This window comes from Sminthopsis crassicaudata, chromosome 1 (genome assembly GCF_048593235.1).
Source record: "Sminthopsis crassicaudata isolate SCR6 chromosome 1, ASM4859323v1, whole genome shotgun sequence".
Taxonomy (NCBI): domain Eukaryota; kingdom Metazoa; phylum Chordata; class Mammalia; order Dasyuromorphia; family Dasyuridae; genus Sminthopsis; species Sminthopsis crassicaudata.
Window position 1 is genome coordinate 383,906,685 of NC_133617.1, and position 27,310 is coordinate 383,933,994.

The 27,310-nt window shown below is 33.8% G+C and overlaps 1 protein-coding gene across 3 annotated transcripts in view; it reads left to right on the forward strand.

Moving 5' to 3' along the window:
- The first annotated feature begins 865 nt into the window (after positions 1–865).
- The window catches only part of MALT1 (MALT1 paracaspase), a 90,062-nt gene continuing 63,617 nt past the window's right edge, over positions 866–27,310 (forward strand). For all 3 annotated transcript variants that reach the window (XM_074279451.1, XM_074279452.1, XM_074279453.1), the window contains exons 1-6: positions 866–1,339; positions 6,596–6,765; positions 18,714–18,835; positions 19,947–20,097; positions 26,087–26,265; positions 26,709–26,805. In XM_074279451.1, the coding sequence (XP_074135552.1) occupies positions 1,122–1,339; positions 6,596–6,765; positions 18,714–18,835; positions 19,947–20,097; positions 26,087–26,265; positions 26,709–26,805 (937 nt within the window). In that variant the 5' untranslated portion in view covers positions 866–1,121. The remainder of the gene's footprint in view (positions 1,340–6,595; positions 6,766–18,713; positions 18,836–19,946; positions 20,098–26,086; positions 26,266–26,708; positions 26,806–27,310) is intronic.

Here is a 27,310-nt window from a genome sequence, read left to right on the forward strand (position 1 = left end):
GTTAAATAAATATCTTGAACGGATATTTGATTTTATTGTTTAACTGAACCATCTCATAGGATCAATTCGGTGGTAGTGGATAGAACCCCTGCAGTCCGAATATCTGAATTAAATAAGGACTCACACACTTACTGTGTGACACCGGACACGTCACCTAACTTCTATTTATCTCAGTTCCTCATCTGTTAAAAAACAAAAAAAAAAAGGGGGGGGGGAACACAACAGAAAAGGAAATGGCAAACCACTTTGGTTTTTTGCCTAGAAAATCCCATGGACAAGTCAGTAACGCCAGATCAAGCATCTCACGGAAATCTCCTTCCCCCCCCCCAAAAAAAAAAAAAGTTGCAACGGCCCCCCTCCCCCCAGAACACGTCCCTGGAGTGATCATCAGACTTCCGCTTGACGACCTCTAGTGATGATAAAGGCAGCCATGGAGATGGCTCATTCCACTTTTGTCAAGTTTTTTCCACAGACTGAGACGAAAAAAAACTGCTGGCTCCGTCTTCTGGTGCCATGTAAGCGGTATAAAGCCTCTCACACGGCTGCCCTCCTTTAACAATTTCGGGGGCAATCCCGGCCCAAGCGGCCGCTTGCCATCCCTTCCTCCTAGCCCGAGGTGCGCAGAATTGCCAACCGTCCCCCTTCCGTTTTGCCCCAGCTTGGGTTCCCTCCCCTCCTCTCGCAGCCCCGCACCCCTTCCTCCAGGTTCAGCCACCAGTTTTTTGCAATTCGTTTTGTTTTGTTTTTTGAAGAACCCGCCGCGAGCAGGCGGGATAGCACCAGGGGAGGAGAGAAAGCCTGGGGCCTTTCCCCGCCAACCGGGTAAGGCGCAAGCTCACGTGTGCACGCACGCACGCAAGCACGCACGTTCTAGTAGGCAATGGGCTCCCCCGGCGTGAGCCTAGCCAGCTGGCCCCAAACCCCGGGAGTGGGCGGGAGCGGGGAGAACCTGTCTCTCCCCAGAGAGAAACAGAAGCAGCTTCCTCCGCGGTGTGTGGTGAGACGCCCTGTGACGTGTCCTTCCGCCCCCGCCCCCCAACCCGGTCCCGGGAAGAAGCGAACGTAGCCCTAGGAGCGGAAGGTGGCTCCGGGTTCGGCGTGACCGGCCGAAGAGGGGGACAATGTCGTCGCTGTGGGGGCACACGCCGCAGGCCCCGCTGCCGGCGCCTTCTCCGGCGCCCACCGCCCCCGTGTCCCCTTCTTCTAGCGCTGTCACCATTAACCGGCTGCGGGAGCCGGCGCTGCGCGGCCTCGGCGACGCCCTGGATCGAGCCGCGGAGGGCAAGGGCTGGAAGAAGCTGGCGGAGCTCGCGGGGAGCCGGGGGCGCTACAGGCTCAGGTGTCTGAGGGCGGGGCCCGGCTGTCGGAGGGGCTCGAGAAGGGTCGGAGAGAGAGCGAGCGGAGTCGGAGCACTTCACTCGGGGGGCCGAAGTGCGGCTGGAGATGGAGCCAGAGGGGTTGGAAAACAGGCAGACAAGTGTCAGGCACAGCCCGGCTGGTGGGAGGCAGGCATGGGGAGATGAGGGTGTATTGGGGACCCTCCCCCGTCCCTGACGCTAAAGGAAGAAGTAGGGGGCACCAAAGTTGATTCAGTAAACATTGATCTTGCCCCTTTTATGTGGCGGGCGATGTGCTGGGGACGCAAAAGAGACTAAAGGTAGTGCCTCCCCTCCAGGAGCTTACAGTCTACTGGTACACACACACACGCGCACACTGCTTAGGGAGGGAATGATGGTTTGGGAAGACTTCCTGTAGGAAGTGAGATTTTAGTTAGGACTTAGTCCCTGAGGCAGAGGGGGGTGTAGTCCGAGCACGGGAGGGAGGCACTGCCGAGGAAACGCTCCCAGCCGAGACCTGGGCCAGGGAAATGCTGCGGGGGTAAAGGGCCAGAAGTAATGGATTCATGTAAAGTTAAAAGACATTGAGAGAAATGTGATTTAAATAGAAAAGAGGATTGATTTCAGTGCCCTGAAAAAGAAGGGGAAAAAAGTGACAAAAGCAGAAATTAGAAGAGAAAGTGTTTTGTAGAGGGAGAACCGGGATGAGAACCGGGCTAGCATCACCAATTCAATTAGTAAGTATTTATTAGACCTACTTTTATGTGCCGATCTTAAGTGCTGAGGATACAAAGGAAGGAAAAAGAAATCTCTACTGTCAAGAAACAAGTTTAATTGGGAAGACTCTGAAAGCAACTGTCCAAACAAGATTTCTACCGGACATATAGGAAATTGGTTTACTATTTTTAAAGCATCTTTCACGTGCAAGACAAGTTCCTAGTTTCAGAGTTTACGGTCTGGTAAATGAAATGGTACAAAAGTATTCATAGATTCAGACTTAGAGTGGAAAATTTAGTCCAAAGCTTCATTTTATAGATGAGACAACTGAGACTCAGAGAAAAAAAAAAATGATCTGAGGTCACAGAGATAATGAATAAAATAATTAGAAATTCAAACTCAGGACTTTTGACTCTTAAGTCCAGTGCACAATTTTTGTTTTCTTTTTTCTAACTTTAATTTTCATTTCCAAATTCTATCCCTCTCTCATTCATTAAGAAGGCAAGAAATATGATATTTATTATATATGTATATATATGTAAAGTTCAAAACATTTTGACGTTAGCCATGTTGTAAGAAAAAAAGAAGCAAGAGAAAGTATGTTTCAGTCTGAGAGTCTCAGTTCTCCATGTGTAGGTGGATAGCATTTTTTATTATGAGCCCTTTGGAAATCGGTCACCATTAACAGAGTAGCTAAATCTTTCTCAGTGATTATCATAACAATGTTGACAATACCATGTACAATGTTCTCTTACTTTTGCTCACTTTGATTCAGTTCATAAGTCTTCCCAGGTTTTTCTAAATCTCCATTTCTTAGAGCATTACAGTATTCCATCACAGTCATATACCATAACTTTTCAATTCCAACTGATGGATTTCCCCTTGATTTCCATTTTTGGCCATTGCAGAAAGAATCTTTGTGAATATTTTTTCTACATATGGGTCTGTTCTTTTTTTCTTTGATTTCTTGGCATGAAACCTAATAGCAGTATTACTGGATCAGAGGGTATACAGTTTTAGAATCTTTTGGACATAGGATGTTTTCTGCATCCTTCATCTACAAAAAATGTTTTCTACAATAGTTAGATTAGTTCACAACTCCAATATGTTAATTACATTAATGTATCTATCATCTCTTCCAGCATTTGTCACTTTCCTTCTCCATCATCTTAGCCAGTCTGATGGGAGTGATGTACCTCACAGTAGTTTTAATCTGACTTTCTCTAATAATGATTTAGAGCATTTTTCTCCTGTGACTAGTGATACTCTGATTTCTTCCTCTAACAACTTCTAGTGTACTTTCCATGGCAACATACAATAATAAGATAGTATGTAGAGTGCCAGACATGAGGATATTCTGCAAAATCTGGAGTAGTCACGCAATTATTGCTTCAATTAAGAAAGTCCCTATGCACCTTCTGGGATGGTAGTTGAAAAGCATTTATTAAGCAGCTGTGCTAGATGCTGTGGACTAAAGAAAATCAATAAAAGGCTCTTCCATTAAGAAGCTCATTTTATAGCAGAGGAAATGACATACAAGTAATTAAATACATACATGAATATATCATGTCCTAAAGAATTCTATGTCTTTTAGAACTTTAAAGTTTAAGCTACTAAAACTTTAAGCTGCATTAAGATTTTTGGGACACCTTGTATATAGCATAGATGGAAAGCAGTGTTAAGAATAAAAGGCACTAGCAGCCAGGAACCAGGGAGAAAAAAATCTTCAAAAGGTAGGATTTAAGCTGAGTTTTGAAGAAATACAGGAGAAGTACAGGAAAACAAAAATAATCAGTCAACAAGCAATTACTAATAATTTATTATATTATACTTACACAATATGTAGAGGCCCTAGCAGTATGTGGAGAAGGGGAAAGCTGGGAAAGGCCACCTGCAGAAAGTGGGATTTTTATTGATTCTTAATGGAAGCCAGGAGGGGAGAGGCAGAAGAGGGAGAGCATTCAAGCATTAAGAGTTGGGAGATGGAATACTTTGTGTAAGAAACAGCAGGAAGGGCAGTACAGCTAGAATGAAGTATGAGGGGAAAAGTAAAGTGTAAGAAATTAAAATCTAGGAGGGAGACAAAATTTGAAGAGCTTTAAATGCAAAAAAAAAAAAAAAATTAAAAAAAATAAATTTAATCCTGAAGGTATAGGAGGTCACGAGCTCATTGAAGAGGAAGCTTGGGAAGTAGAAAAATTACTTTGGCAGCTGAATGGAGAGCAGATTGGAGTGACTTGAGTCAAGGAAACCGGTTAGGCTACTGTTGTAGTCCAGGTAAATAAAGTATGAATTACTAAAATCCAGAGGAGAAAGAGTATCTAAGAGAAGGTAATTAAATGTCAGTTGCTGCAGAAGGGTTAAGAATGATGATTGAGAAAAAACCATTAGACTTGGTGATTTAGACATCATTGATAACTTTGGAGAGGGCAGTTTTGATTGTTAGAGTTTAGAAGATGCAGAATGCTTAGTAGAGAGATGAGAAGAAGTTAAGACCCTGAACATAGAGTTGAGCCAGGAAAAGAGAAATATGGGAGGATAGCTAATGGGGATAGTAACATGAAGTTAAGTTTTTTAAGAAGGGATTAGACTTGGGCCATGTTTGTATGCATAAGGAAAAGAATCAGACAGAAAAGGATATAAAATGAGAGAGGAAGAAACAGGGCAATTCACTGGAGAATTTTTGAAGGAATGGCACATTAGGAGGTGTGCCACCTCTTCCTCAAGACAAGTAAAGGAGATAATGGGGTAAGATGTCTAAATGATAAAAGATGGTGTCTAAATAAGACAAAGTAAGAGGAGACAAAATTCTCAGGGACTGATAAGTGAAGTATGAGGTAAGATCCTTAGCTGCAAGGTTAAAGAAAAGGGTATGCCTTGGGAGTCTTGAGAAAGGACAAGAACATTTGGAACAACCACTGTGGAGAAGTGGGTAGCTAATCCATCAGGGAGCTATAGAATGTTTGCCACTGCTAATGTAGTAGAAAGAGCACTGGACTTGAAATCAAAGACTTGATTTTGATTCCCATTTATATATATATATATATATGTATTAGCTGGGTTTTTGTAGAATAGTCATCTAAGTCCTTTAAACCTTAGTTTTCTCAAGTGTAAAATGGGACTTAAAATACTTATAATGTTCATGGTGATGGAATTGCTCAAGGCCAAGACGGTCTTATGGAAAATAGAGTTTTCTCTAAAGATGTTTAACATTTTATACTTTAAACTTTTATACTTTGCTTCTTGTTCCTTTAACAAAATATGAGTTTCCTAGATGTTATATGATCACGTGAAAGCTAAAAATTGCTAGCAAAGTATATAAATATATATAGATATCTATCTATATATCCATTTTTGCTTTAAGACTAATTTCATAACAAAGAAATGACATATTTGATAAGGATATATTTCTGGAGTTTAGTACATTAACTTTCCAGTAAAGTCCCACACTGAAATACTGAGTGCCATATAGAGTAATGAGAAGAAAAGGAAATGGTTAAAAGATGTTAAGGAGGCAGAATCAGTAACTCTTGAAAGCTGATTTGGGGTAGAAGAGAGAGAATTTTTAGGTTATAAAACAAAAGTCTGGTTTCCTTTAACAGAAGCAGAATTTCTTTATAAAAAAAAAAAAAGAAGAAGAAGATGGTGGTTGTTGTTGTTTTAAATTAGCAACAACATATTCAGATGAAGATATTCAGCAGGAATTTGCAGAACTGGAGAGATAGAAAGATTGCAGGGCTGTATAGATTTGGGATAACCGAATTAATGGGAGCAGACAGATTTGCCAATGAGAAAATATAGAGATGAGAATTTTATATGGCTTGGGAAGTACCCACATGTAAAAGTTAGTAAAGTGTGATCCAACAGGAGAGATGGAGATGAAGCCTTCAAATTGATGGGAAGAAAACTGAGTTATTAAGTTAAAAGATGAAAATGATGTGTGAGAATGAAACGTAAAATTAAAAAGAAGTTGTAAACAAGCAGAATGAGAATTCTTTCTGGTAGATGATAGGTGCTAGAAAAGGAAAAGAGTTGACCTAAATAGAGATGAGAATTTGGGTAGGATTCACAGGAAAAGGAGACCTTTTCCTAAGCAGACTAGCAACACTGAGACACAGAGATTAGACGAGCAGGAGAGTAATGACACCTAAAAATTCAGTAGTTAATCCCAAGAAGCATGTGGCAGGAATACCCTTTTCTCATTTTTCCTTCATTACCTCAGACCTTAGGAGAACTGGAACTAGATTAGAACATAGGCAGCAGTATTGGCAATCGACAAAACAATGCTTCTTACCTCAATGGTGATGCAGCCCCTATTCTTTTGGGTTTTTTGAAGATGTAGCACCTTGTAGGTATCAGTTGTGCAGATGGTGATGAGAGTGGAGAAGATACCTTCCTGCCAGTGTTACCATGTGATGAAAAGGAAAATCAAGGACAGATTGCTTTAATATTTTGCTTCTTGTTCCTTTGACAAAATATGAGAGTCTCCTAAAAATCACCACGCATGTGAAGTAAACTCTTAAAAACATTTTTATTTTCAGTTGTCTGGATTTAGAGCAATGTTCTCTTAAAGTACTGGAACCAGAAGGAAGTCCTAGTCGTTGTTTACTGAAACTCCTGGGAGAAAAAGGCTGCACAGTCACAGAATTGAGTGAGTTTCTTCAGGCCATGGAATATACTGAATCAGTTCTCCAACTTCTGGGTCCTCCAGGTTTGTTGTTTCCTTAAATTTATTTATTCATAAAGCCATGGAGACATTGGGATGAGAAAATAGTCTCATTGAAATGACTGAATTATGTTGCCATGTTAATAGTAAATGTATCGTCATTCTTTGAGTTGTTTCCTTTATTTTCTTTGAATTATTCCTCTACTGAGGAAATAACTAAAACAGGCTTCTTTTGAAGATTTCAAATGAAATTGTGATTCAGCAGCACAATGAAATTGATAAATGTTTATGAATAACCTAGTATTGTTGAGGAGTGAGAGATGAGGGGTGAGAAATATCCTGTGATTCAGCAGCACAATGAAATTGATAAATGTTTATGAATAACCTAGTATTGTTGAGGAGTGAGAGATGAGGGGTGAGAAATATCCTAACAGCAATGGTATCCTGGTGATGGGGTCCCAATGTTGGTGTTGCAGGTTTTTGTGTATTCGATCACCAGAGGAGGTTTTTGTTGTTGTTGTTTTGGCAAAAAAAAAAAAAAATGGGTTTATTTATACAGAGAAGCCACTCAGTGAACCAGTTCCTGATATGAATTAGCAAAGGTTTGGGTAAAAATCTTGTCTTTTATTAGCCTTCTATGGTTTGGGGCTAGGGAGCCATTAGGGGCTGATTTTAAAATCAATAAAATGTGGTTATTGTTTCCCAGACCAAAGTGATTCCCAGATCAATTGGGAGGTGGGAGATTCTCTTGGGAACCAGGTAGGAGGGTGGGGATCATTTTTAGGAATTTCCCCAGGCCAGGTGGCCCACCCTCCACAAAAATCAGGGAGACAGAGAGTCCTTATTACATCACTATGATCTCTAACTTTCTGAACAAGTGAGTATTACATTGGTTTTAAAGTATGAGATCATTAGCAAAGTAATATTTTTAAAATTTAACTTGGTATAATTGTCTTCCCAAATTAATGAACATTTATTGAATGCCTGGGCTCAGAGCATTATGTTGAATTCTAGGAATACAAATATGAAAATTGACAAAGTATCTTCTCTTTAGTACAAGGATGAAACACGTGAATCAATTACTTCAATATAAGTTAGAATGTTATAAGTGCATTGAAGAAGCCTAAAGGAGATCCTCAGGAAGAATCTCATGGTAGGGGCAACCCCTAAGCAGAATCTTAAAGGAAGAAAAGGATTTCACAAATGCGCCTGAGGTGGAGGAGGACAAAATAATATTAACTGGAACTTCTAGTATATAAGGGGAAGACTTTGAATGCCAGACCAAGAGATTTTTACTTCAGTCCTTTAGATATTGCGTATCTACTGAAGGTTTTTTGAACACGAGATTATGAGATCATACCTATGCATTAAAATGCTACTTTAGGGATTTATGATGAAAAATGCTATCCACATCCAGAGAGGGCTACATGAGTACAGATTGAAGTATTTTTTTAAAAGTTTGTTCTTGCCTTTTTTTTTCACATTATGGCTAATACTGAAATGTTTTATATCACCTCATATGTATAATGAATATAATATTTCTTAGCTTTCCAGTGTATCAGGGAGAAGTGGATGAAGAAAGAGAATTTGGAACTGAAAACAAAAATGAAATTTTTTCCTTAAAGAAATATTACTTTGGCAGCAGTATGCAGATTTGGTTAATGAGGAATGATACCAGACTAGTTAGGACACTGATTTAGGTTAGAGTGCTCGAGTGGAAGTAGAAGAAATTGAATACAGAGGTAAAGTAAACAGTACTTAGCAGTTGATTGGTTATCAATTGGATAGCAATGAGGGGAATGTGAAGGGAAAGATTCAAAGATGACTGGAAGCATTTAAATCTGAATCAATAGGAGAGTGGGCATAAGCATAAACTTGAGTTTTGAGTTTGATGTGATGGCAGGATATATGTGTGTTAGTGTGTAGTAGAATATTGGAATAGAGGACTAAGAGGACTATTCGATACAGAAATTAGCTTTATGGCTTTGTATTTATGATAGGGATTTGATTGGGAAGATTTCTTGTTCTTCTCTTACTTGAATATATCAATTTATGGAAATCTTCAATTACTTAAATTTCTGTACAAAAATCTTACTCTAAATATCTCATCATGTCATGGAGCTTACACTGGACTCTTGAATGTCAAACCATTGTAGTGTAAGTTCTGACTGATTTAGGTAACTATCCCATGAGATATTTTTACAAAACTAACTTTTTTTTAAAAGGGGGAATCCCCTCAATTTTTATTTATGAATTAAATATAGTTAGAAACAACAGCAACTAAAAAAACAAAAAACCCTGAACACAGTGAGGAAATATAAATAGGATTTGAAGATGAAAGTGGTTTGTAGTTTATGATATTATAATGTTGTGATCACAATAAACATAAATTATAATTAACAGCAGAAGAAAAAAATATTTCCCTGGAGAAAAAAATAATTTAGCCATATATAAGGGATACTAAAGTCACAAGTGTCTTAAGAATATTATGAGTTGAGAACTATAGGAATTATAAGGAACTGTTTTTGTCACTTTTATTTTAAACAAGAAAATGGGGGATAAATGTATTTATTATTAGAACAAATTCATCTACAGATTCAGTGAACTCTGAGTTATTTGCACATAAATTATCTACTTTGTGAATTATCTTTGATGGCCTGCCCTTTTTTATGTAACACATTGTCAGAACATAATTTCCCCCCCTTACCAATAAGAGTTTTTCAAATGGTCTAATTCTGGTAGAGTTGAGCAGGGAAGAAATATTTCTTCAGTGGTTTTGCAGTTCCCTTCCATTACAATCCATCCTCACATTCTCTTATGTAGTTCTTGTTTAAGTTCACCTACAGATCTCCCACAAGATTAACCCATTGTTATTTTTTCTAAGTCTTGTTTTTTTTGTGGATATCAATGCAATATCTAGTCATTGATCAAACATTTGGTAAATGTCTACTGTGTCTAATTCCAGATAGATAAGTATAAAGAATGAAACAATCCCCATTCACTAGGAACTTAACATTTTAATTGAAGAAATGACAAGGGTATATAAATCAGTAAATACAAAGTGCTTAAAATACAAAGGAGGTGAGGGCACTATCAACTGGTATCAGAAATGTAATGTAGAATATGGTACTAGAATTGTGTCTTAATAGAAGAGACAAACTCTAAGATGAAGGTTAAGAGGATGTGCACTCCAGGGATGAGGAGGGGGCCAATGCAAAAACAGACAGATAGGAAATGGAGTATTAGTTGAGGAAGAAAGAGAAGGCCAGTATATCTCTTTGGGATGAAAAATGATGTCAGAGGAATCTGGAAAGATAGGATGTGACCAGGCCAGGTAAACAGAAAAATTTATATATATATATTTTTCTTAATAGTAAACCACAAGAGTTTTTTTTTAAATAACTTTTTATTGACAGAACATATGCATGGGTAATTTTTTACATTATCCTTTGCACTCACTTCTGTTCCGACTTTTCCTTCCCTCCCTCCACCCCTTTCCCTAGAGGGCAGGCAGTCTTATACATGTTAAATATGTTATAGTATATCCTAGATACAATATATGTGTGCAGAACTGTATAGTTCTCTTGTTGCACAAGAAGAATTAAACCACAAGAGTTCATTGAGGAGTCACATATCTCTGAGATTAAGGGAAATCACTTTATTAGGAATATGTAGGATAGATTGGAGTGGTAAGAGACTAAGCAGAGAGAAAAAATAGAAATTATGGTATTTATGACAAAAATAGGAGTTTGGAAGAGGAAAAGATTTAAGGGGAAAGATAAATTCAATTTTAGACATGTTGACTTTGAGATGTCTTTGGGACACCCATCTGTCAACCATCAGTCTCACTATATGACAGACTCACCTATATTTTCTGGACATAGATTTCCTCAGTAAAATTCCTTAATTCTTTTTCTTGCTCCTAAGAAATTTATTATGATTTGTTTTGGCAGTTATTATATACTTTTCCGTGTTCCTTTGGATTATCCATAATTTTATTTATTTGGAAACTAAGATGCTCGATTTGTAACTATATAGTATCATTTGGAGATTTGTAATAAAAAAAAAAAAAAAAAAACTTTGTATAAGGGACTAGATTAAGATTATTAAAAATACCACAAAAAACACACCACATAACATGTTTTTTGAACTTTTTCTTTTTTATTGTCTGCATTTATTTTATTTTAAAATTTTATTTAGTATTTTACATTTCTCCAATTAACATGAAAATAATTTTTAATATTCATTTCAAAAGCTATAAGGTCCAATTTCTCTCCCTTCCTCCAGAAACATAATTTTCCAAATGCAACTTAGTCTGCTCTCTTCTATTCTGTCCATTTGTAAAATCTGTCTCCAATGAATGTACTACTATAGTAATGAGATATGATATTTTCCCAAAAAAACTACATTCAAGTTATTTTAAAATTATTCCTACTATGTTATTTTCATATCCCTCCTTCCATGAACATATTTGGAAGCAAACTGTATTCAGAGACATAATCATTACTATTATTTGATGTTTGAATGCTTTCTTTATCTCCTAATTTTAATTGTGACCAGTTATCTCTGATCACCATTATCTATTAAATTTGTACATTTACATTGAAAGATGGCTAGGTTCCAAAAACAGCCATTGATTAGTACCTTTTTCTTGACAAATATACATAATTATAACTAATTTTATAACTTTGAATTATTTAGGTAATTCTGCACTGACTATAAATAACAAGTTGGTAATGAAATCAGATGATCTTTTTTCATCTCTTACGTATTACTGCACTGAAAAAAAAAAAAATTAGTTGTGCTTTGGGAAATGTTTTTGTTATTTTATGCCTCCAAGCAGAGAACAGAGTAATGATTAGATTATGTAATATTATTATTGCTTTACATCTGTATAGTGCTTTGCCATTTTCAGAGCATTTTTGCTTACATTTTAAAAAAACAATTATTAATAGTTATTCTGAACTTGAAAAATAACACATATATAAAGAATAAAAAAAAAAGATTGGATATGACACTCTGAATCTACATTATAACTATTTTAAATTGTGTAATAAAATCAACATGTTAGGTTAAAAAACATCTCTGATTTGCCTAATTCTCCTTTTGAGTTTTCTTCTTTTTTGTGCATTAAAAAAACTACTTCTGTTATGGGCCAGAATTCTGAATTTGAAACAAGGTTTCTTACAAGGTATTAAGTCAGTGGAATTGATAAAGACAATGGTTATCTAGTTTAGCATGGTGCTTAATAGTTCTCTAGTTCAGTACAAGTATTTAGTATTTAATATAGTTCTACAAGATTCACACCTATGATAATATAATTATAAGAGCATAAAATCTGGGAGAAACTCAGCCAGAGTCAGAATCAGAGGAGACAAAGGACTGGAGGCTGGAGCTCAAGCTCTCAGAATCAAGGAGAAAGATTCATTCCGTCTTCTGTCAGGCTCTTGGTGGCTGGCTCTCCTGAGGGACTGAGAGACAGATTCATTCACTTCATCTCATACCACCATGGTGGCAGGCCTGTCCTACTTAGCTTCTCTACTGAAACCAAGCCTCCAGAAGGCCTCTAAGAAAGCTAGCCCAGGCCCCAGGAAAGGAAACTAGAGATTTTTTCAGGATTAAATGTTAAGATCCCAAAGGCAGTGCCTATGTGGGCATTTGTCTTTGCAAGATGATGCTTTTGAGTAATTAGCTGATGAGTATAAGGACATTTTGTATATCATTAGTTTCTAGAATAAAACTGTTCAATACCCAAATACATTTATGTTGCTAGGTAAAGTAGATAGATTTCTGAAAAGCCCAAATTATATTTTTAAGTGCAGTAAAAAAAAAATTTCTTAAATGGAATCTGTGATGAATCTTTTTGGAAAGTGCAGAATCACCCCCTAATTTATATATATATATATATATTTTTTTTTTAAGTTTTAAATTTTACATATCAGTTCTTCAAAACCTCTGCATATACTTATCTATAGGTATTGCATGCATTATACTTACTTAAATATGAAGTTTCATTCTATTGTGTAATATTTTCCCAAGCTTACAGGAAATCAAGTCACTTGACAGACTACCAACAGATAATGTCTGAAAATGTGCTATTTGCCTAGGAACTATGCAAATCTTTTAAAATAGAATTTTCATTTATTTTTCATTAGCTATTTTATATATATATATATATATATATATATATATATATATATATGTATGTATATATATATGTATATGTATGTGTGTGTGTGTGTGTGTAATATATATATATATATATATATATATATATATATAAGAAATACATTAAATTGCATGTAACCTATGCTATCCTTAATTATATTTGTTCAGCATCCCACTCGTAGGAATTAAATGGGTGGTTGAGAGTAAATGTGTACTCCTTTAACTCAATTGTGATATGTTTAAGAAAGGAAATGAGTGGGTAGAACATGAGAATTGAATATTGACAATGCTATTCTTTCCTAAGAACAATTTAAAACATAATATTGTTTTAATTCCCAACTGTGAAGCAACATGCAGGCATAATAGACTCAGTTTTAGAAAACTAAACTATAGAAGGTATCTGTGGTATTATTGCAGAATCAGAAAATCTGAGATTTGAGAGAAACTTTATTTAGCTTAAACAGCCTATAGGGTAAGAAAAGTTTCTTTGTCAAATTAAATATATATGATATTCCCTCTTTGAGCCAAATCCAATGAGATTAAGGTGCAAATGAGCATTGAACTTTCTTTTCCTCAAGTGTAATAGATCTTTTTTTGCCTCTTCATATGATGTAATTTATTCCATTTTATTTCCCCTTTTATCTTCTTCCAGTATAATTTCTTTTTTACCCCTAATTTGTATTTTATATCATCATAATAAAGTCAAATTATATCTATATCCTCTAAGTATATCCCTAACGGATAACAGTTCTCAAGAGTTACACATATGATCTTCCCATTTAGGAATGTTCATCCCTTCCAAAAATCTTTAAAAAGCATAGTCTTATTTCTTCCTTTTTTACTACCTTATACTTCTCTTGAGTTCTGCTTTTGAAGATCATATTTTCTAGTTAGCTCAGGTTTTTTCATCAAAAGTAATTGAAACTCCCCTATTTCATTAAATGTCCATCTTTTCCTCTGAAAGAGTGAGTGCTTGATTCTTGGCTGCAGTCCAAGCTCCTTTGCCTTCTGGAATTTTATATTCTAAACCCTTTGAACTTTTAAAGTGGAAGCTGCTAAGTCCTGGGTAATCCAGATTGGATTTTCTTCTGTTTTTTTTTTTTTTTTTAATTTTTTTGTTTTGTTTGACAATTCTTGCTATCTTATTGTATCATTCACTTCCATTTGTTCAATTCTAATTTTTATTTTTTAATAAAGCTTTTTATTTTCAAAACATGCATAAATAGTTTAACATTTACCCTTTTAAAACATTGTGTTCTAATTTTTTTTTCTCCCTCTCTTTCCCCACCCTTTCCCTCTAGAGGACAAAAAATCCAATATATTTTAAATATGCACAATTCTTCTATAAGTATTTCCTCAGTTATGCTGCACAAGAAAAATCAGATCAAAAAAAAATTGAGAAAGAAAACAAAATGTAAGCAAACAACACCAACAAAAAAAAAAAAAGAAAAGAAAATATTATGTTTTGATTTACACTAGGTCCCCACAGTCCTCCCTCTGGATTCTTGCCATCATAAAACCATGGAAACTTACCATAATCACCTCACTGTTGGAAAGAACCATGCCCATTACAAGTGATCATTGTATAATCTTGTTGCTGTGTACAGTGTTCTCTTGGTTGTACTCAACTTCACTTTGCATCAGTTCATGTAAGTCTCTTCAGGCTTTTCTGAAATTATCTTGTTGGTCATTTCTAATTTTTAGTGAATTATTTTCTTCAGTTACCTTTTTTTAACCCTTTTTCATTTGGTCAATAGAACTTTTTAAGGAGTTGTTTTGTTCATTGGATTTTTTTTTTTTCATTTTACCAATTCTATTTTTTAGGGAGTTGTTCTCTTTTTCATTTTCACCAATTCTGTTTTTTAAGGAGTTGTTTTCTTTTTCCATTTCATCAAAACTGTTTTTAAAAAGTGATTTCCTTCAACATATGTGTGTATGTATGTATTTTTTTTTCTCAGATAATTTTTGTTTCCTTTTCCAAAGCTCTCGTTTCCTTTCTCCATTTTTCTTCTAATTCTCTTTTAAGATTCTTTTTGAATTCTTCCAATAGAGTCATGAGTTGGAGACCCACTCATCACCCTTTGAGGCTTCATCTGGAAGCGTTTTGCCTTTAGTGTCCTCAAGGTTTGAGATCTATTCTTCCCTGTGTCCATGATAGCTATCTGTGATCAGAACTCTTTTTGGTTTTTTGCTCATTTTTAAAAGTTGAGGTCTGCTCCTGGGGCAAAGTGAAGATTGTCCCCAGCTTCCTTTACAGGATGACATATGGGTGTTATGCTGTTCTGAGGCCAGTGCTGGTAGCTTTTATCTTGTGATGGGTGGGCAATGTCCAAGTCCCACTTATTATGCTAGGGATCAAGGGCTCACTATTTGCCTTCTCTGATTAGAGATCTCACAGATAAATCTGCTGATCTACTGGCTACTGAACCAAGGCAGAGTAGTCAACAATCTTGGCTAAGATTCCCTGCCTGTAGCTTGAGCCTCCCTGCTCTCCTCCTGCCTTGGGCTATGTCTCCCCCTCCCCCACCCTAATCCCCTTGAACCAGATCTTTCCTGAAGTCCTTCCAAAATATCTTCTGCTGAAAATTTGTTACACTTGAAATATTTGTAGGTTCTATTGCTCCAAAATCTGTACAGAGGCTTGATCTAGTGTTGATTCTGAGGAAAACGAGGAAGAACTCAAGCAAAGACCTGTTTATTCTCTGCCATCTTGGCTCCTCCTCCCCCAATAAGTATTTCTAACTTGATTCTTAACAGATTGTTATCTAGCTCTAATAATGTCACAGATAAGAAGTTTGAATTTTTAGGCATTTTTAACAAAAATACCTAATGCCTATAGTACTGCACAGGAATTTTTAAAATCTCTTTTTGGAAATATATAATTGTGTTTTTGCTTATTACCTGAGAATATTTGCCAGAGCAAATTATTAAATAGTTTTAAGAATATACTATCTCCCTACCAACAGAAAGGTGATAAGTTCAAGTTGCAGAATTCATTTTCAGACACAACTAATATTGGAATTTATTTTGTTTTATTATACATGTTTTTTTTTTTTTCCCCTTTAATTTGAAGGAGTAAGCGAGAAGGAGAAAATTATGGTTAGGATTTTTATGACAGAAAGGAAAAAAATTGTCATTGTCATTTCTTTTGAAATGCACAGGAAAAAAAATCCCAAAGGAATCACAGACTAATGGGTGAGGAGAGGTCAGGAATGAAACCTAGAGATGAGTAAAAAAGTGAGCATGATTATCCTGAGCACTTTCTTAGAAATGAGAATCCACGAAGAACTTATACATTATTAAAGGAGGCCTCAAAAGCCAATGCATTTTCCAGAGTGAAAAGGCCACAAGGGGAGAGGCATCTCAATGGGAAAGAAGGTTGAAGTCTCAAGAAGGAAGGAAGGAGGAGTGAACATGGTTGCCATATGTACTTCCTCAAAATGAAGGTTCCAGGAGGAAATGTATTTACTTTTGCAAGTAAGGGAAAAACTTAAGACCCATGGAGAGTGTGACTTAGGCAACATCACACAGGTTAGAATCTAGAGTTAGATTAGAAAAACAAGAAACTTGAAGTTCCAGAATAAGGAACTTTGATAGTTGAAAAAACTTTACCTAAAAAGTGAGAACTGACATTAAAAATTCCAGTTTATGTTAATCTTTTATTCAATAATTCTTCAAGTTCTTTCAGGGTTTACATCTTTCCCTAACATGGTTTCATCATCTTAAAGTTCTTTTGAGAGAGAACTTCTACACCAGATATTAAGATATATTACCAAGTGGTATGAATATCATATCATAAATCATATCCTTATAAAAGTCATATTTTCAACTATTTTAAAATGAAATAAAGCCTTTTATTAGATATTTTCAACATAATACTTTTTTAACGGCGTTGTAAGGCACAGTAAAATTAGAGTGTGTATTGCTATGAACTATACCTTCATCAATATCATAAAATCTAACATATATTGCACTGTATGAAATGGTTTACAATTATTGCCATATTTGATACTCAAACACTGGAAAGTACATGGTATTATCTCCCGTTTCACAGTTGAGGAAACTGAGGCTAAGTGACTTGCCCAGGATCAGAGAACTAATACGTTTCTAAGGCCATATTTGAACTCAGGTTTTCCTGACAGCAGGCCTGTTGCTGTATCACCCAACTGCCTTGATAATAGTTCTTTACTTCACAGCAATTAAAAAAAAAAAAAAAAAAAACAACTTATTCTATAATTTTGTCATATCCCATTGTCCCATTCCAATAGAACTTTGTAATTGTAATCTATGAAGATCTGGGCAATAATATAGCTATGTTGTAGACAATTGAAATGCCTTTTTTTTTTTTCCTTCTAACCTATCTTCTGAATTAAAGAAGTTATTGGAACCATTAGCCTATTTGGAGCAGATAGATTATTTATTAGAAGAGCTTGCCTGGAACAAAATAAAATAGATTTATATTTTTTTGTAAAGCATTTCACAAAGTTTCATTCTGTTCTTGTGGTTAAAATGGAGAAGGATTGTTTGGGCAGTGATAGTTAGATAGATTTGGAGCTAATTGACTCAGGGAGTCCTAGTCTTTTAAAAATCAACTGGAAATAAATGAAAAAATAGAATAGGCAGTTTGGAGGGAGGGCAGTAGTTGATTCTCTCACACTCAAAATCTCCAAAATGTTGGTATGTTGGAAAGGAGAATCTGATAGGCTGAAGGTTAGACTAAAGGATTTCCTACATCCCTTCCAGCTCTGAGATTCTCTGAATTTATTTCCTAGGTAATGATGGACTTATTTTAAGGTGGGATAATATCATTAGAAGGGAACATGTTGCTCTTTCAAAAAAATTTTTTGTGGTGACTAATTCAATTTTATTTTGATCAAACATTCACCAAATTAGTAAAGTATCAAATAACTGATTATTATTGTTTTATCCAGAGGAAATAGTGCTGAAATGTCAGTTTCATTCATTTAGCAAAAATTGATTGAATGCCTGCTATGTGCCAAGCACAATGATAGATACATAATAAGATGCAAAGACAAAAAAGTTCCAGACCCTGCCCTGAAGTAGTTTAGTAGCAGAGGAAAAACATGCATACTAATATTTAATATAAAGTAGAATGTAATAAATACAGAAGTACCATCCAGGTATTATAAAAGGGCAGAGGAGGGATAAGAGTATGTCTGGCTAATGGATTTGAGAACATTTTGTGACTTCCTGCATTTGAATCAACTCAGTGAAGAATGGTTATGATTTTCACCAAAAGGGTTGGGGGTGGATAAGATTCCAAGGTATAGAGAACAGTGTGAGCAAAGACACAAAGGTGTGTAATTTGATGGATGTATTAAGTATTTTAGTTGATTTTAGGGTAGGGAATAGAAAAGGAAATGTATACAAAAAGGTTCAAATGGGTTTATAGAAGTTCTTGAATTTGATCCTAAAGAGTTTGGGTTAATTAAGTAGATTCATAATAATTATAATAATATCTTACATATATAGATTGCTTTAAGTTTTCAAAATGCTTTATGTACATTATCTCATTTGATTAATGTTTGAATAATATATGAAAAGATCTGTATCCTTTACACTCCCTATCATGATATTTTATAGTGAACAAATGAGAAATGTCCATGGTGGATATGCTTTTTTTCTGAATAATTTTACAAAATCATTACATTCACCTTTTCTATAAACATTGCATGATGATTTTTAACTGTAAACTTATAACAAATAAATCCACAGTCTCATTGCAAATTTTTCATTTAATTTGAAGAATATTAATTAGGAAAGCTTTTTTCATCAGTTGAATTTTCATTTTTTCCCCCCTAAAGGAATAAAGATTATTGTAAACCCAGTCTCAAAAGCTATATTAGCAGGACAACACGTCAAGCTTTGTTGCCGAGCAACTGGACATCCTTTTGTGCAGTATCAATGGTTCAAAATGAAAAAAGAGGTAATAATCTTTTACATTTACATAAGTTCAAGCAGACAGATAAGAAAATTAGGAAAAGTGAGTTAGTGTCCTGAATATCTTTTAGGGAATTTTTTAAAAGTACATATAAATATTGTTGTATTAACACTGCAGTTTATTTTATTAGATATTATTCTAGCACCATTTAATCCATTTGTAGTTCTTTGGTCCATTTCCCATGTAATCTGACGCTCCTGACTTTTTTTACCTTTTATATAATGGAATGTTTTGGATCAATAAAAATATAATATTCCACATTAATATCCTCTAATTGGGTTTTTCTTTAAAAATTGGTTCTTTTCTGTTAACTCTAATAATAGATGTGCCATTGAAAAGGTGTTTTCTTTATGGTTACATAACTCATAAAAATATTTTACGCAAACCAACAGAGAATCAGTTTCTAATTTTTAAAGATGTGAGTAATTGAACTATTTTTAAACATTGTAGCATAGCTGATTTTCTATTACATAAGATAGGTACTTTAGTGATGGAATAACCCATGCAGAGTTATCCATCCCAGAAGCTAAGGAAATAGTGAAATAGTAAATTAGTGATACAGGTTAAATGAGAGCAGTCTTTCATTTAAATTTCCCAATGGAACCCTCTTTTTCTTCCCCTCAGAGTCATATTTTTGTAATACAGACTAAAAAAGAAAGAAAATAGCTCAGTCTTCTTATATTTCTTTGGGAACAAATTTGACCACTATTGTTTTTTTAGTTCTGTTTATTTCACTTTGCATCAAATTATGTACATCTTCCTCTGCTACTCCACTTGCTTCATAATCCTCATTTCCTCCCTATCATAATATTCCATTTCATTCATTTACCACGTTTAGTCATTCCCCAATCAGTAGCTTCTCACTACTCTCTTCAAAGTCTTCAAAGACTGTCAGTACTCATACTATTTCCTACACTAGTTATTAATCATAAAAGTAGACCTCTCTCTTCTTAATTTATATTTTATTAAGATTCTTTTTAAAAGAAATTTTAAGATTGTATAAGTCTTTAAATTTTTAATGTTCTTAAGGTTCTTTTTAAAAGAATTAAATTAAACAAGAATTTAAAAATTCCTTTTTTTTGTGTGATTGGCATAGATTCCACATGGGAATTCTCCAGAGCTTATTTTTAATCCAGTGCTTGCAAAGGATTCTGGCTTTTATGTTTGTCGAGTGAATAATAATTCTTCCTTTGAATTCAGCCAATGGGCACAGCTGGATGTTTGTGAAGTCTCTGAAGATTCCTATAGTAAGTGTCAATTTAGATTTTCTTTTAATTTGAGATGGAAAGAACGGTTGCTTTTTCTCCTTTCTGCTTTGGGAAGAAATTAATATTACTTAAAACTGATTTAAATTCCTCCTATTTTCTGTTGAAATTCATGTTTAATTTAAAACATGATAGTTTATTTAACTTGAATTCACTTGAGACCCTGTATTGTGATATTTATTTTTATCCATACCCAGGTGGCTAAGATTTGTGTATTTTATAAAACAAACAAAATAAAGCTCTTTGGAAATCATTTCTGTGTCACATTAAGATTTAATAGATAATCAGTTATATGGTTCATGGAAGCATTTATAAGAATGTGCTAGGCACTACAAATAAAGAGACAAAAATGAAAAATCTTTCCTCAAGGATCCTGCATTTCTAGTGAGAAGGTAGGGGAAGGACAGAATAAACACACAGTTAACTATGAACTTTGGTTTTAGATATATTGGACTTAAAATAATAACCACTTTATGTAAGAATATTAATTCACCTAAGTGAAGAAGTTGGTGAGGAGGGACTGAAGTTCAAAAGAGAGATGGGGATAAGAGATATAGATTTGGGCATCATTTACAGAGAGATGATAGCTGAATTCATGAAAAATTATTTTGTTGAAAGAGAACATAGAGCCAGAAAAAAAAAAAAAAAAAAAAAAAAACAGAGATATAGCCACACAGGATGTAGAACATAGATGTTGATCCAGCAGAGGGAACTTACTAAAAATGACCACTAAAACATATAAGAACAATGGCCAGGAGAAAGAAAAGCTAAGTTAAAAATAAAGGAATGATCAAGAGCATCAGATGTGATAGGATGATGATGGAAAGAAGTTCTTTGGATTTCTTAATAAAGATGGGAAATAGGAAAGAAAGGGGCTAAGGAAAAAGATAAATAAGAGGGAAGATAGATTAAGGGAGGTATTAGTCGAAAGCAAAACATATTTTAAAAGAGGGGGAGAAAAAAAAGAAGTGTAAGAATAGAATAGAATGAAATACACAGTATTCATAACTGAATCTGTAAAAAAGTGGAAGAGAAGAGCCGAATGAATTAGAAACCAAAATTCAGCAATATATTGTTTACAAGAAATATACTTTAAACAGTAAAATATATGCCAAGTTAATATAAGTAGCTGGAGAAGAATTTATTTCTCTTTAGCTGAAGTTTTCAAAAAAAGCCAGGGTAGAGGTCACCATTTTAGACAAAGCAAAAGCAAAAATAGACCTAATTAATGGAGAGAAACAGGGTAACTACATTTTACTAAAAGGTAGTACAGACAATATCAGTATTGAAAAAAAAAAAAAAAAAATATATATATATATATATATATATATATATATATATATATTATGGCATAGCAACATATGTATCAAATGGCATAGGAGAAAAACACAAAAAATTTTATAATAGTGGCAGACTTCAATTTCCTCTCTTCAGACCTAAATAAATTCAACTCCCCCCCAAAAAAAATATGTTAATAAATAGAATTTTATAAAAATTAAATATAGAGAACAGAAATAGAAGTATGCCTATTTCTCAGCTATACATGCAAAATCACAAGAAGTATCCAAGTGTAAAAACCTCACAAATACAGAAAAGATCTTATCTTGCATTCCACCTGAGAAGGGTTTAATTACCAGAATATTAAAAGAATTTTGGTTGTTATTAAAGAGACCATATCTCAAGATAAGCTATATTGGTAGTAGCTTAGATAACATCAGTCATTCGATAAGTATTCATTACCTACTATATACTAGGAACTATTTTAGGTGCTGAAAATAAAAGAATAAGGAATCAAATAATCCCTACATGCAATGAGTTTTTACTCTAATGTGGGAAACTAAGTACATATGAAAATCAATGCAGCATAAATGTAAAGTTAATTAAAAAAAAAAAACATGTGTATATACTTATACACATAAAATAGTTAAATACATGGATGTTTGGAGGACATTTGCAGTTGAGGAATCAAGAAAGGCTTCAGGCAGAAGATCATTCCTGAACTGCATCTTAAAAGAAGAGGGATGCTGAAGTTTAAAAGGGGCGTGTCTAAATGAAAGGCACAAAAAGCTTATATTTTAATGTAGCAGATAGCAGGTATATATGAACATGACTGTATAGAAACTATCCATTGTGCCACATAATAGCCAGTGAAGATGATAATAATTTATGAGATTGCTATGAGGATCAAATGAGAAAACATACATAATCTATTTTACAAATCTTAAAGTGCTATATAAATATTAACTACTGTTAGTATTACTTATATGTAAAGCACAGTTAGATGCTGAAGTACAAATTTTTTTTTTTTAAAGTCCCCATTTTCATGGAACTTACAGTGTAATGAGGAAATTACCTTTAAACAAGTACTTAACACAGCACCGTACTTAGCATAGTACCTCAGACAGAGAAGGAATTTCATAATGATTGAATAAGAATATTATTGATTGCTTCAAAAAGAATATAATATACATTAAAAATAATAGATATGAGTAATAATTTTTAATGGAAATAGTACAATAAGAATAAAAAGGCAGACCATTTAAAAATAGATTCTTTTATTCTATATTTGTAATTAAGCATCCCCACTTTTTTAAATCTTTAAAAATCATGGAAGATTTTGATTAAGTAGAATAAAATTATTATCATAATGATTGGTAAAAGTTAGAACAAAAATTTTATTTTTAGTTTAATAAGTACACATTTTAAATTTTTATTTTTTTTAAAAAAATACACGTTTTTCCACTTTAGTGAATTTAAAAATAGCTTTTCTTTGCTACAGACTTTATTTTGTTTATGGTAATGCTAATATAAAAAATCTAAAACATCACAAACATAAGTCATATCATATTGCATTGAATATAGTATTGAAACTGATTTTAATGTTTTGTGCCCACAAATCATCAACACTAATTTACATATGTGTAGCAGGTGAGATTGCCATTATTCTTTCATTTAAAAATATAATGAAAATGTATATTTAATCATAAAATACATTCTATATGCAGTTATTTTAATAATTTTTCTCCAGAACAACTTCTTCATAATTGCAGGTTGTTGATTAATGATACATTTATGAAACATCTTTGTCTCTTACCATCTGTGTGACAAGTTGTTGACAATTCACTTAAACTCTATGGGTCTCAGTTACTCCTGTGAAATGAAGAAGTTGGACTAGATGACCTCTAAGGCCTTTTTCTAAATATATAATCATGTGACCCTCAATAGAAAAAAAAACTAATAAATTAGGGATTTGGTACATAATAATTAGTTTTTGTAAAATAAATTGATTTGATGATATGATATTATTGCATTAAATGAAAGAAAAGTAGCAGGTTAAACTAATATTAAAATATAGTTATATGAAAGAGATTTTTTTTCTTTTCATCTCTACAATAGCATTCGAAGCACTTATTTGCATTTGAGTATTAAAATAGGACAGAAATATAAGTGACTAAAAACATTTGTGTAACAGCTTCAGTTAGAAGTCTGTTTCCTCTAGAAATATCCACCTCCTTTTATCTTGGGAGTTGGTGAAGCTAAATTTCTGGATCATTTGTATGGAAGAGAGTGGTAATTAAAAGAATAAAAATCCTGCTGTTATTGAATATTTAGGTTTAGACTTCTGTGTTTTTTTCCCTAACATTTACTAGAGAAGAACAGAGGAAAGAAAGAGAGCAGGAATTTGAATATTGTGACACTTTTTGTGTGAAATAGAAACTATCTTTAGAATTATAAAAATTAGATGCCCCATAATAGCTTTTCAGAATTACAAGTCAGTGAGGTTAAAAAGAGAGAGAGAGAGACATTAAAAACAATAGTTTGGGTTCAGTTAACTCCCCTACAACATTCACAATTCAAAAAAAAACGTAATTCAGAAGATAACATCTATATAGAAATTGTTACATATGATTTCCCCATGCTCCCTCCTCTCCTCTCTCCACTTTCATTGCACAATCTGCAGTAATTAAATTTATTTCAAGATTCAGAATTCTCACATCATTAATAAAAATTTAATTACAGAATTCTTGACAGTGTTCTGCCTTGTCTGTTTTGTCTAATATTCTAATGGTGAAAACAGTATATGAAAGAGGCCTGGAAAAAATTTGCAGAAGACATGATTTAGAACAGGTAGCCTGGAAATGAGGAGGAAGCTTGATTTCAAGCAGAGTAAGGCAAAGGCTCACCTCTGAGAGCTTCATGGGGACTCTAGAATGGAGTCCAAGTTCCTAATCTAGAAGGAAGTGGAGATGAGGACTGGAGTCAAGAAAGAATAGTTTGGATCTGCTAACCTTTAAAATATATATCAAATGCAATTTACCTTTTTATTGATAATTCAGGGTTTGTAAGATAGCATATACAATGAATTATGTTTCCCTCCCATTTCTACCCCAGGCTATGGGCCACTACTAGTGTCAAACTCACATAAGAATGGGCATCACTAAATTATACAATCTGCTTAGGCCACAAATTGACTTAGAAAATCCCATATTCGCATTATAATATTATCTATGTTTCATTGTATTCGTGCTTGTTTTGCTAAATGTTTCTCATTTTAATCCAGTTTAAGCATCACTGCCACTGCTGATCAATATTGAATTTGTAGTCTTAAGTGGCTTATTGATGCCTTCAAGTGTCCTTGAGTTATATCACAATTGATTTCTTTACTCTTCTTCTATTTTCATATAAAAAAGAATAAATATTTTCTAATTCTAAATAAATATTTATTTATTTAAATAAATAAAATAATAAAATTTTCATATAAAAGAGAAAAGATATTTGCATCTTTAAAGACCTGGACATATATATGACAGAGTTCATTACTTTTTTATACCTTTGTTCCTAATATCTTGCATTTATTTGTTTTCATATGCTTCTGCTTTTCTAATTCTGTCATTACTATTGAGTATTGCGTTTTATTCTCTTTGATTTTCTTTTTGTCTGTTTTATCCCCTTTCATTTCTCCCATGCATCTTACTTTTATAGAGGGAAAAAAATGACCTTTTACAAATTTTTTCACACTATTATATTGTACCTTTTTTTGTTTGTGGCAAATTAGCCAAATGTGACATGTCAGCTTTTAATTTAGGGCCTTTGGTTCCTCTTGGCTATATTCATTTGCTCCATGCATTGCCATCAAAGAAGAGATTTTTCCTTTCAGGATTACAGTTCATTGAAGTAGAACTCAAAGGATCATCTGAAAAAATTTCATCATTTTATTGAGAGGAAAACGAAATCCAGAAAGGTTTTGACTTCTTCAGCCACAAAGGTGTCTTGACAGAAACCTATATTTGAACACAGATCACCTGAATCCAAATCCAGTAATCCATCCATTAGATCATACTGCTGGTTACTTCTAATCCTGAAATGTCAATGAATACTCAAAGGTTCCAGAAGGTTCATCATTTAATAAATGAGGTTGTATGTACTATATGATATATATGATGCTTATACACTTTACAAATAGACCCTTTGGAAGCTCTTCAGTGGTGTGCCACAAGCTTCTTGGCCCTAACCTATTCAGTATTTCTGCTAATTACTACATTATGTAATTAGTAACTTAGAAATCATGTCAAAAAACTTTCAATCTAATACTTTGGTTACAGTGACTTCTAGCATTTGAAGGCATAGGGATTGTAGTGCTGAAGATGAGGGGATAGCACTGAGATAGATTCTTGAAGCTGTTTTTTAATCTCACAGGAGAGCTAGCAGATCACTAATCTCTAGAGATAGTCTAACAATGAACTAAAGATAGAGATGTGGTCCCATTTGGATTTGAAACTTAGTTATGTTAAATTACTAGTGCAAGATTATGTATTGTATCACTCTAATCTCAAAAAACTGATATCTGTAAGTAGAATATATCTGCAGTACATAAAAACTAAAGGAAAATTGTAAAATTCTGATTTAAAAGAATAAATAGTGAATACATATGTTATTTTATTTTTAATCTTCTTTTTTCTTTTTGTTTAAGGAAGTTTGGATGGCTCCTCTGAAACCAAGCTACAGATCTGTATTGAACCAAAACCCCAAAGGTTGAGACCGGGCAACACATTAGTTCTACAATGTGTGGCTATTGGAAGCCCCATTCCCCATTACCAGTGGTTCAGAAATGGATTTCCAATAACACATGGAACAAAAAAGTTATATATGGTAGGGAAATGATATTTGGAAAATATTCTCCTTTATTTTTGGTAAATAGTTCATTATAGGTTATATGAGAAGGAAAATGCATGTGGATTTTTTTTAGTTTTAAAGATATTTTCATTATCTCAAATGTCTGATAATTACTTTTTTTGAATACTTATTAATCCTTGCATATAGCTACACTTGGATACTAAATCTTTTCTGGGACATACAGTCAGAATATTAACTAGTATAATTTTTTTATCCACACCACCTTTTTAAAAATTATTTACTGGCTCTAGTAAAATTAATGAAATGTAACAAATCTTATCCAGAAATTTGTGAAATTACCTAATTTTGTTAGAAAATTACTTTTGTTCCTTTTTATTAGTTACTAGTTTTATTAGTTCCTGGTTCTAATTAAGTCTGAAATTAAAGGGCTATTTTTTGTGTCTTTTTTGTTTATATAGGTGCCTTATGTTGATTTGGAGCATCAGGGAACCTATTGGTGTCATGTGTATAATGACCATGACAATCAAGACAGCAAGAAAGTAGAAATTATTATAGGTGAGCAATATTTTTTTCATAATTGAAGTAATAAAAATAGCAAAATTTGGCATATTTGCACTTAAGTAACCAGATTTCTTCAAAGCAATTTTCTTTTCCTTTAAACATAATTAATTCACATTAATTGATTTCACATAATTGCATTCTATATTTTAGAAGCAAAGTTTTACTTCAAAATTTATTATATGAACACAGACATTCAATTAAAAGGCCTCTTTTTCCCATGGGCCAGTTTTCCCATGTTTTATCTATGTGGAAGGTTTATTATTGTTAAATTTAAAACCACAAAAAACAGCCGAACTCATTATCATCCCCCTAAACTCTCCCCTCTTACAAACTTGTTTCTGTTGAAGTCATACCATCTTTCCATCTTCTTGGCATTCATAATCTCAGCATTATCCTAGACTCTTCACTCTCACTCACTACACATTTCTGCCATTTCTACCTTTACATCTTTAATAACTGATCTTTTCCTTCCATTCACACAGTTACCATGTAAAGCTTT